The 12,803-nt window shown below is 36.6% G+C and overlaps 1 protein-coding gene across 1 annotated transcript in view; it reads right to left on the bottom strand.

Moving 5' to 3' along the window:
- The window catches only part of ghrhrl (growth hormone releasing hormone receptor, like), a 30,532-nt gene that overhangs the window by 14,257 nt on the left and 3,472 nt on the right, over window positions 1–12,803 (bottom strand). The window contains exons 2-3 of the mRNA XM_028444491.1: window positions 1,814–1,919; window positions 544–651 (exon numbers count right to left, since the gene is read on the bottom strand). Of these exons, the coding sequence (XP_028300292.1) occupies window positions 544–651; window positions 1,814–1,919 (214 nt within the window). The remainder of the gene's footprint in view (window positions 1–543; window positions 652–1,813; window positions 1,920–12,803) is intronic.

Raw genomic sequence — 12,803 nt, 5'->3', positions numbered from 1 at the left:
AATTGTTCGGAAACTAATATACTGTGTGTATATATATATATATATATATATATATATATTTTTTTTTTACTGCTTTTGACAGCTCTATTATATGTATATAGGTAGATGTCTTTATAAGTATATGTACCGGTATATGTGTATGTGGGTATGTATGTATGTATGCATGTAGGTACATTATGTTCACATGTTAATTACCTTTTGCAGCAACAAAACTGAACTGAATGAGCAACAAAAAAAATGAAATAAAATAAAAACTTGAAACGGGGGTAGGAGTTTATAAGATTTTTTTCTTCATCCTACTCCTGTTCTTCTTTTCATGGAATGTATTATTGTTGTGTTTGCTGGATTGTTGTACCAATTTATGTTGCATTACCATGAAAAAAGAATACATAAAATGAAATGAATGAAAATGAAACATTTTGTAGATTTTAAATTGGAATATTATGTCAGATTAAACTATTTTTTTGGGCTGAAAATGTTTGAGGACCACTACCTTAGACTTAAAGTGCTGTGAAGCAATGATTAAAACCAAACATGTTTTACCTGTGTTGTTTTTGAAGAGGGAAAAGACTGCAGGGCACAATCTGGTGACAGTTTCTCCAATGACTGCGTGAGGCCAACAGACAACAGCATCCCAGAACGAAGAGCAACCTGGTGCAGATTGAGGACCCAAATGTCAAATAGCAGAAAAAGATGACTTTTTATATCAAACACAGCTTTTGGAATAAAAGTAATATCATCAGAGGTGTAAAGAGTACTGATATATCCTACTCAAGTACATGTACAAGTAAGTCGTACATTTAATACTTCAGTACAAGTAAAAAGTAGCTCAATTAAATAGTACTTAAATTAGAAGTTACTAGCTACTTTCACCCCACACCCCACCCCCACCCCCGCCAAGTATATTTAAATTAAAATGTACAAACTGAAAAAGGAAGAGACCAAATCTTGCACAAATGTAACTTCATTTATTTTCCACAAAGGCATCTGTATAAAAAATAAATGATTTGTCAAAATGTACAATTATGTTTTTTAACTAAAATAACACCAATGAAGTCAATTCACAATTTTAAAAATGCTCAGCCTCTTAAGTATAGCTACATTTATCAACTCTAAAACTGAGAAAATAAGCAGCATTCGTTGTGCATTAGGTTTAATCTGGTTGGTCGTCTATAATGTGAGGTATTTGTGTATTTCTTTAATTTATTTGTTTTTTTCTCATTTTAAAACCAAAAAATAAATAAATAATTTACTCAGTAATGATTGGGTGTAGAAATGGTACTTCTTTTAAAACGGACTTAAGTACAAGTAAAATTACTGATTTAGAAACATACTGAAAAAAGCACAAGTACCCATAAAAGCAACTCGATTACAGTAACGTGAGCACATGTAATCTGTTACTTTCACCTCTGTATATCATATAGTAAATTGAGTAAACTTGTAGCAATGAAAACTTGTCATTCGTCACGTCATTTGACTAAGATGAAGAAGGAGAATGAATTTCCAATTTAGACCTTCATCCTGAGATGGATTAACGTCCATAAATCGTCATGCAACAACGCTGCTCTCATCTCAGATGAATCACAGTGATTGACCACCCGCTGTTTTTCACTCAGCGTTTTGACTGTCATTTAGTGACTCCGTCCTTCTCCTCTACAATGGATGATTTTCTGTAACACATGTGTTCTGACTTAAAGTCCTGACCAGTAGCTTGTAGTCTAGTCCACATCCATCCACGACCTCTCTTGAATTGTTACGAGCTGCCTTCGCAGAGAGACTGGGAGGATGGCTTATTTGAAAGAAAACCACTCACCCTCTGTGCTTCCGTTTCCCTGCTCAGTGATGGACTGATGGCAGCGGCGCTCCTCTTTCTCCAGCTGAAATATGTATTCACATTCAGGGTGTAGACTCGACATAACCTGAAGGTAGCAGAACAAGGGATGGGTCATTTCAATATTGACGTACGGGTGTATTTTGTAGAATAATTAGTGGTCACTTAGCGCGTAATTACGCTACAGGTGTGTTTATAGATGCAACAACTTAATTTTCAGAGTACTGACTCATTTGGCTACGTTTGAAATGGTAACATTTTAGTCAAATATCTGTTTTTGCAGGTGTTGGTGGGCCGAATGGGTTTAGTTTGTGCACACAAAGACGACAGGATAAAAAAATGAACCTAATCAGTGTGTCTCTGTGGATACAGGTAATTACTCTGACCTACAATATCAAAGAGTGTGGACAACTTCCTTCATTAAATATATATATAGATTTAAGATATATCTTAAGCAATTTCCCCCTGGGATTAATAAAGGAATCCTGATTCTGATTCTGATATCGAGTTTTCTATTTTGGCGATACAGAAAACTACAATATTGCCTACATCGATATATATATATATATATATATATACAGTATATATTTCATAGCTTATTTTCTATTAAAATACTCTAGAGTCGCTGCTTTCTCTACATCTCAGAACAGCATGAAAAGAACAGTTAGATGAGTCTAAACAAGTCACACTCCAGAACTCACTCACACATGCACATATTGTGCAGTTGTTTGTTAATGAATGTCCCAGTCTCATTGTGTATTTTTTATTTTTTTACTCCTTTTGTGTATTTTGCTGTCCTTTGTATTTTTGTTGTTCTGTTGTGTATTTTTCCGGTAATTTTAGATGTCTTTCTGAGTCGTTTTGTGTATTTTTTTGGTACGTATGTTGTTCTTGGATTTTTGTTGTCCCATTGTGTATTTTTCTCCCCTTGTGTCTTTTGTTGTCCTTTTTAAAATTTTTGTTCTTTTATGTATTTCTGCTGTCCCATTGTGCATTGTTTTCGTGTATTTTTGTTGATCTTTTACGTGTTTTTGTTGTCCCAATATGCATTTTTTTCTCCTTGTGTGTATGTTGTTGTCCTATTAAGTATTTGTGTTGTTCTTTTGTGTATTTCTCAGTTAATTTGTGTGTTTGTAGTAATTTGGTGTATTTTTTGCTGTCATTTTGTGTGTTCACTTTTGAGGCAGTTAGTTGTACGTGAGTTTTTTTTCTTTTTTTTCTTACCATTCTTAAAGCATTGTGATGTTATTTTAGCTTATGTGTGGCATTTTACATTAGCAAAGATTTATATCGTAAATCGTTCTTTTGAGAAAAAATATTAAGATATGAATGTTGGTCCTCATTAGCAGGCGCCAGAAAATTTCCCATATTTTCAAATCCAAATATTGACAGGTACGATAAGTGTGCCGAGAGAAATCACCAGGTGTGCAGCGGAAAATTCTCCAATTTCACCCTCTTTGGTGGAACAATTACATGCTCTTCCATTTAAGGGCAATATCGCACTAAATACCGAAATAAGATAAAGTCACAACTAATAGCAATGGTTAAATATTTGAAAAAAGTGGTTAATCTACCCTGGGGAAACAACCAGTATGAAACTGAGCTGGGCTGACCTACCTTTGGACAGCTTTTGGCTGCTTTCTGACAAAAAGTAACCCCATTCTGGCAAACAAATCCATTTTACTTCTGCTCCCTATCGATTGGAAGTGGGTTTTTCAAGCATGACTGTTTTAAAGGGGAAAAACAGAGAGACTCAGAGCTGTTTAGGAAGATTTTCATGTGTCTATCTTCACTTCCTGCCAAAAAATATCAGCTTTGTGACCAATAAACAGGCCCAGGGTTTCATTCTATACAATTAGATTTTTTTTCTTCCTTTTTTTTTTTTTCCAGTTTCAGAATTCCTTTATTAATCCCAGGGGGAAATTGCTTTTGTTACAGCCACTTAAGAAAAAAAAAAAAAAAAAAAAAAAAAAATCACAAATAAAATAATAAAACGTTTAACAAAGACAAAAGAAAGAATAAATGTTAAATAAGTGTATAATTATGTAAAAGACTGTTAAAAATAAGGATCAGATACACACACATTACAGTAGTAAAAAATAAAGTAAGATAGCTAATAATAATAATACAAATATAATAATTATATACAAATATGATACAATATTTACAAAACATGAACTCATCCCTAAAAAGAGGCCTGACTTTAGTTTGCATACTGTGTGTCAGAACTGTATTTGTTTCAGATAATTTTCTTCTAATATTCCATAAAACATGAGGAGGAAACTAATGAGCATATGCAAAGACAGTAGCGACCTCCTAATGAAGCTACAAAACCAGAAACCTTTCCTCTGGAGATTCCTTACAAGTCATCAGCTTTGTGAACGTCGTCCCAGAGGAAAGATCTTCATAAAGCAACACAGGGAGAGGCAGCATATTCAATCCACCATGAGCTAAACCATTACATCATTAAATGTTCAACAAAAACAAGCCTCTATAGTGATTAGAGATTTTAAAAGGAATGATTCTGCAGTGAGTACATGTCTTTTTTGCTTGAGGTTCCTTTTAGGTTGTAAAAAAAAAAAAAAAAAAAGCCCTTCGTTAAAGTAAAATTCAATGTTTAAATGCAATCAAAGAATATTGCATAAATAAATACAGGCGTCTCCTCAGATTGCTCTTGACCTCGGCATAACACGTGAACTTTGAACAGTAACTTTGGACGTTTTCAGTTTTTCAGAAGTGTGATTTCAATGCTTATGTCAATGAGACATTGCTGTAAATAGCTGAATCAGCAGCTACTCGGCCATTATGACAGTTTGCTGACAGCGTTTATATACCATCAGCGTCTGATGGGCCAGTTTACACCCTCCTGAGGGCATGCAAAGATATAGCTTTTTATTTTGAAAGTATTCACCAAAAGCAAACCTGGCACATCATTATAATTACAATGATCATTGTTTTCTAGTCACCTGGGGTTATTCCCAAAAAGGACATTGAAAAACTTTGGAAAGATGATTCCATATATCTTCTGTTTATACAACAAATCAGTTCAGCCCTTCATCTTATTTTTGTGTCTTTCAAATGTTTATCATTTCACACACAGGCACAAATAATTACGTTCTCAGAAAAGAAAATGTGTTTTTCGACAGAATATCAAACTACTCACGTTGAAAGCACACACACACACACACACGCACAAAAAAAAAATAATAATAATCAACGTCTCCCTGGAAACTCGTTCTAACTAACGAAAATTCCCCTGTGGCATTTGTTGCACAGAAAAAATATTATCCATTAACTTTATGCATTCAGTCTGCATCATTTATCTGCTTGAAAAACTCAAACACTGCTGAAAGCCAGTCCTCGTGATTCCTGACGTTTGTGGCTCCTCATTCTGCACAGCAAAGACTTCAAACTAACACAGTAAACCATTTCTGATCACAAGGGTGTCATATTAATTATTTTAAAAGGTGGGCGATGTGGCAACATCATGTGATATTAAAACGTGACACAATGTATTGTTGATGGCGTGTCCTTCCAACTGCAGGAGACCTAGTCGATGCACAAAGGTCTCTCTCTATTGCTGCCAGAAAATGTAGAAATGCTAATATTGTTGAAAAAGAATAATCTGAGCTGCGTAGATTGTTCTAGTTGTTTTAACAAAGCTGTGACGCACAGCTCATGCAGGAATAGGAATATTGTTTTTGGTTTTAAATTTAGACGGGAATGAAATCAGTCTCTGTTTTTGCATTCATTTGCAGATCCACACTTTTCACAGGAACAGTTTGTCTTATTCATTTATTTTATTCCTATTGAGTTGAATAGTATTTATTAAAAAGTGTGTTCATCTATTATTTTCCTTTTCTTTTTGTGTCTTTTTTCTTTTCCAAAATTATTGTCTCGTATGTCGTCTCGTCTGGTGAACTTTCTATATTGTCCCATCCTAATAGTTACCAGTACAAACCGCGGCTCAAAACTGGGACCAAGCCACAACAGTTGGCATTCATGCTTTCTGGTGTTGAATGTAATTTATTTTTATTTTTTTTTAATGAGCTAGTGACTGTTTGACCTGTTATTGAGCACACATTTACAAAAGGGACTCATCACCTCAGACTCATTAATAAAATCAAAGTCACTTATTAAATCTGGACTTTCTGAGAAACGTCTCGATGTCCCGCCCTAAACATCCTCACTTCCTCCCCTTGCCTCTGCAATCTACCAGAAGCCACGCCTCTACTTTTCTACATGCTTATCGCAGAACATAACAAGGTTGCATTGGGTCACATTGATATATGTCTATGGGTCAGGTAAGAGCCAAAATCATATTTACCTGTTTGCTGTTGTGACGCGCGGCCTTTTGTTTCCGTGCACAGTTCAACATTCACTTTGATTGACAGTCTCAGAAACAGGAAGTTGAAGCCTATTGGCTGTGCGCACTCTGCGATTGTTTCCATTTGTATAGGGGTCTATAGGATGAAGGAGGGACTTATATACATTAATGTTTATGAATGACCACCAGTAGTAGACCATATTAAAAGACTAGTTAGGGATTTTTTTGCATTTCAAAAGAATCATACATAAACGTAGATTTCTCAGAAACTCCGGATATCAGCTTTAACAAAAGGAGCAGAGAGACCCTGACGCTAAAGCTCCGGGGCCAAATATGGCCCTTTGGAGAATCCAATTTGGCCCATACTGGAGAAAGTAAAAATGACAGAGAAAAAGTGAATCATGTGTAAATGAAACTTAAAATTCTTACAAAATCTTGTAATTTTTATTGAGTAATATTTTCCTTAGTTAAAAAGAAAATTGTGAAGACCCTGTTGGGACTGGTTTTTGTCACTTATTGCTTGGGTATTGTCTGTTTCTGACATATTTTGTGTTTTATGTATACGTACAAGTGAAAACTAGGGCACAATAATGTTAAAATTACTCATTTTCTAGTATACAATCTGTGACCCCTGAACTAAAATGAGTAATCCAATACTTAGTATTCAGTACTGATGGACTATCAAGAACACATACATTGGCCTAAAGCAGGGGTCTGCAACCTGCGGCTCTGGAGCCTCATGTGGCTCTTTGACTCTAATGCAATGGCTCCCTATAGCTTCAAAAAAAAAAAAACACTATTGAAATAAATAGTTTTTTTTTTTTACAGAAACTAATAATAATGAGGCATAGAGCGAGCATCAAGGCTGCTGGATGGGCTTGTGAGATTAAGGACAGGAGTGTGTATTGATGCTAGCATAACATTTACACACAATATTAGCTGCAGTGAGAGAGTGAAGCTCATCATCGAATAGCTACTCCAATGTCCAAAGAACTGGGATCTGTAACAGAAAATGCTGCTGATACCATAGTACAAACAAAGCAAAGACGGTCAGATAGAGTATGTGTGCAGGCAGGGACAGCCTCAAAAGTTCACATTTAATGGACTGAAAAGGTTTTAAACATGAACTAAATGGGAATTTATGGCGACTTCACTGAATAAAACACATTTCTGTGCAACAACAATCTGTCACAGGGTTTACTCATAAAAAGAGACGTGTGTATGTACAAACACAGGATATGAATGTTTCTATCTTTTATTTAAAGGTGTTCCTGCAAAGTAAATAAAAAATATAAATACAAATCCAAACCTTTAGAATTATTTATACACATGCAGCTCCCGTTGTGCATGTCGCATGCTTAACGTACAAATGTATCATCCTAACATCCAATCTTCTTAGATCTCTATGGATAACGAGATGGCCTACGTGCATTTTTGTGCACCTTTAGATGCCTGTGCTGAGTGCTATAATCAGAACAATGAGCAGCCAGACATCAACCGCATCACAGCGTTGATGCGGTTGATGTTAAGCACATACATCTGGCTTTGATCATTAGCTGTTTCTATTCTGTAGCAACAGAAACAAGTATGTGTGTAGCTTAGACGACATCAGCTTTTGATCCATTTCAGGGTAACTAGATTCAAACATCTATAGGGCTCAAACTTTGCGCAGCCCTCTGAGGAGTAAATTTAGGTTTTCTCAGACACATTTTTCCCATCCCTTCAGGCTTTTACTGTAATTAATCTGAATTCCTATAATTATCTCAGCTCAGGAGGTAATATCTTAACCAGTTTTTTTTTTTATTTGGTCACATTTTATTTGAAGGGGTATACAAAAGGCTGACATTACACTGTCATTACTATGACATGACACCTGACATTAGCATTAATAAGTGTTGTTCGCTAAATTATGAGATCTTTGTTGGCATTTTTTGGGTTAGGGGTTAGGGGTTAGGGTAACGAAGGGTACACCTTATTCATGCTAATGACAGGTGTCATCGTGTCATAATAATGACAGCGTAATGTCAGCCTTTATGTATAAAACTTCAAATATAGTGTTAGCATTTATTTGTCTGCTGTTAGCAGGATTACGTTAAAAGTTAATGGATTTTGACAAAATGTAAAGCAAAGATAGATCTGAAAGATTCCAATCAATTTTTAAACGGATCCGGATCAATAAACTGATTCTGGATCAGCGTCAAACATTACAAAATCCTATCACATAATAGGCAGAATTTCAAAAATTAATATCTCAGTTCCGATCTTTATGAAACTTGACTCAGTTACGTCAGGTTGGTTCCTTTGTTATCACATCGAGTTTCATTCAGATTGTGTCGGATGACTTTTTCGAAAAAAGTCCATACATTTGGACTGTATTGTTATCCATCCATTTTCTGACCTGCTTGCTCCTTTTTCAGGGTTGCAGGGGTGTGCTGTGCCTATCTCCAGCTCTCATTGGGCATTAGGCGGGGGCACACCCTGGACAAGGCACCAATCCATCAGATTGGCAACACTCACAAACCACTCACACTGACCCCTACGGTCAATTTAGAGACTTCAATCAACCTAAGAGTCATGTTTTTGGATTGTGAATCCAATATCCAGTGGATAGAGAATCCACACAAGCATGGGGAGAACATGCAAACTCTACACAGAAAAAAATCCAAGTGTCCAACGCAGGACTTGAACCCAGGTCCTTCCTACTGAGTGCTAACCACTAAGCCGTTCCTAACAGATTACAACAAAGGTCATCTCATAGTGCTATCAAAATATAAAATTCATAAAAATAAGGAAAAAACCCAACAAAAAGCCACATGAACAAGCATTTAGCGACAGTGGGAATAAAAAACGTCCTTTTAACCAGAAGAAATCTCCAGCAGAACCAGGTTGAGAGGTGGCATTTGGTTGGGGTTAGTGGACAGGGGGAACAGAACAGAACATCAGAGTGTCCCAGACTAGTTGAGCTGTGAACCACAGATCAGAAACGGCCATCATCAGCTTCACAACACCTGACACAGAGCAGAGAGAGAAAGGTGAGGAGAAGGCACTGACTGCACAAAAACATGATACATTATTATCAAGTCAGCCTGCCTTGGCCTTGGGCCTCACTCCCAGTGACCTAGTCAACACATATTATAACAGTGACAAATCTCTTCCCGTTTATTGGTAAGCTAACAGCAACTCCAAGGTCTGTAAATGCGACCATTCATAGACGAGCCCATTCCCGCTCTAGTGGTTAGGTTATGTTATGATTCAGTCCTGTTTATGAGGATTGTAAATCATCAGAATTTGAATCTCTTCCTATTTATTAAAGCAGTAAATGCAACCGTTTACAGACGAGCCCATGTCCGCTCCAGCTGTTAGGTTATATTATGATTCAGTCCAGAGTGAATGAGCCTGGTACCATGATTAGGATCACTGATCCAGATAAGTGCCAATATCTGTCAGAGGATATTTGGAGCTTGGTGGAGGTTTACTCTCTGAGTGCTTTTCTTATGTTGTACTGTGGCAAAGGTAAAGGCAGAAAATGTATGCAAATGTTTAATCACTCATGCCTAAAGTGCCTATTCAGCTACAAATATTAAGCAAGACTATTGACACAGAATAGCAAACAGCCAAAAGACAAACTTGAGTCTCGTGTTCCTTTTTTTTCTTCCAGAAACCGCATTTAAAACCATAACATTGTGAAAACAGGCTGCAGCACAGAGGAGATTTTTCTCTACATCATCGATGACTAGACTACATTTTGGAAAAGTCCCTGACGTGAACCACACGCACAGAAGAAACTGGTGACTTCACACACAAAAATGCCACATTTACCAGAATAAATATGAGTACCAAGAATGTCTGTGAAGTCTGTGCATCAATTTTTTTATTTGCAGGAAATTAGAGCAAACAAAATTATGACCAAGAGACAAAGAAGAAAAATGAAAAAGTGCACATATTTTTCCTCTTGAAAGCAAAAGCAGCTGTGCAGAGATATGATTGGATGCAGAGTCAGAGACAGTGGGGGTAAGACTGTGAAGTGATGAGCTTCAATAACCACATTATTATCCCCCGCCACAAAATGTGGAAGGGGGACATAGGTTTGAGCTTTGTCCGTCCGTCCGTACGAGTTAAAGGGCACAGCTTTTCTCAGAAATTCTTTAAAATACGATAACCTAATTTGGTGTGCGGCTTCAGGGTATCAAAACTTTGACTGAGTTATAATGAGAACCAATTTGGCGGGTGATGTTGATGACTATGTCTTCTTGTTTACATTCAATCTTTCTGTTGATCTTTGATTTCACCTACGTAGAAACAGTGTTGTGTTCAAGACCACACAATCCGAGACCAAGACTTGCCCGAGACCAGAATGCACCGAGACCAAGACAAGACCAAGACTTTCGGGAGCCGAGACCGAGTCAAGGCCAAGACTGAGACAAGCCGAGATCAAGACCATAAACATTTTTTTTAATATAAAAAAATACATAAATAAATAAAATTATGACAAGGTTCAACAGTTAAATAACACTCTCTCTTTAATTTTAGTTTATTTTAAATACATTTGATGGACAAAAAAGGCGCCTGCAAAAAATTAACTAAAATATTAAAACTACCACTGCTACTGATAAATTCACAATTATTCTACATATTTGAAAACAAGATTTTTATGTCAGCTGAATGTACAGAAAGTGTTTAAAAGCATTTCTACCAAGAAATAATGATTCTCGATTCTGATTCTTTCAGTTGTGCAGGTCAACACGTCACAGATTTCACAAGATAACTTTTTAGTTTGAAAAAGCCTTTACACAGGTTATTTTTATGAATTCACTTAGTTGATATAGTTTAATTTGGTTGCTGTAATGTAACTAGGATATTCAATTCACAAAGGTTTTCAGCTGTAACTGTAAAAGTGAAACTTTCTGAAATAAAAAACAAAGAGCTACAGGTAGATGTGAAACAAAATAATTGTTGAGAATTATTATTATTATTATTCTGGATACAGTGGAAACAGAAACTATAAAAAATAATTGTATTGTGAACCTGTTTATATTGTAGGGAACATATTATATACATAAATGTAAATGGAGTCTAAAGACACAAAAAAAACACCACTTTAAAAAGAAAATAGACTAATATAAGACCTCTTTACAGTTATTTGAGTCATTCTGGGCTTGTGCAACTTGTGGTGATGACGCGCTGGTGACGACATAAACCAAGATGGCGGCGGCCCGGACTACAGCCAATACTATGTAATAAAAGCCTTAAAAGACATGGATATAATGAAAAGAGTGGATGGACAGAGGCATAAACATGCAGACTTTCACACAAACTTATTAAACACACACGGACCTCGGTAAACGGAACAGGCTTCACCAGCCGGCTGGCACTAGGACCCAGAGGCGGAGTAAGTGCGTCCCCTGTACTGCATTCACAGGCTGTAATATCACCAGTTTATCATTTTACCAGTTGTTAGAGCTACTGTCTTTACCAGGGAGATCATATTTATTACTGGTGATTAGTTCATATCTCCCTTGCGCTCCACGGTCCAAACTGACACCGGAGACAGACACACACACACACACACACACACACACACACACACACACACGAGTGTGTCACACACGTCACTCAGTCATATTAGGGAAGGTTGTGGTCATTATACAGGGTGGATTAAAGAATGAATAAAGGATTGTTTTATCCCATTCTTCTCCGTGTTATTATCACATTATAAAAAAGTTTAAAAATAGCAGGAATTAGTTCTGGTCTCGAATGGTCTTGACGGAAAATCCCGAGTCCGAGACAAGACCGAGTCAAAATGCTTCAGGGTCCGAGACGAGACCGAGACCTTTAAAATTTGGTCTCGAGACCAAGACCGGTCTCGACCACCACAACACTACGTAGAATTATTACAAAACTAATTCATGTTTGTCACAAAATGTGATGTGAGTAAAGACATTGGATTTGACTGCCTGCAATATGAACATCAGCTATATTTTAATGAGACTGAATGAGGTATCATTGCCATATGCACACAAAAAAGAACAGGTACATCGGAATTCTTGTGCATGTCCCAGAGTCAGATTAAATTAACAAATACACGCCCACTCATGAATATGCATAAGTAGGCCGCAAATCAGCCTGTTTGTGTAGAGTTGTTCAGAAAGTGACTTTTCAGAGGCTAAAATTCTGGAAAACAGGCAAGTTTGGGAAAATAAACCTCAAATACTATATTTTGGGGGGTTTAGAACAAATGGAGATGGGTGAACAATAGCAAGATATGGGACCTTTAAAGAGCAAAAATGTCTATTTAAATGCTTATTTGTTGTAGCTGATTTATATTGAATACATTGAACGTATAGTTGGGGAGGTTCATTGGGATTTACTGTGTTTAGCACTGAAAGAATGAAAGTGTTCATGGTGATGAATATCTGCCCTTGCCCAACTGTCTCTGCTCTAATCTTACTCTCTTACTCTCCCTTGGAAATTAGCAAGTTAGTCAAGCAATAATGGTGCCACGCAGCTCTTGATTAAAAATGAGCGTTCTGACTGTGAGTTCCTAAACACACAAACATGTTTTCATTTCGCTGATAGCTTTTCATCTCCGCAGCTGATTGGACAGTCTGCACTCGATTTTCTTCAGGTACATTTTAATTTTGCAGT

Source organism: Gouania willdenowi, chromosome 4 (genome assembly GCF_900634775.1).
Source record: "Gouania willdenowi chromosome 4, fGouWil2.1, whole genome shotgun sequence".
Lineage (NCBI taxonomy): Eukaryota > Metazoa > Chordata > Actinopteri > Blenniiformes > Gobiesocidae > Gouania > Gouania willdenowi.
The sequence above is the reverse complement of the archived record's forward strand: the minus strand, read 5'-3'. Positions and strand labels throughout refer to the sequence as shown.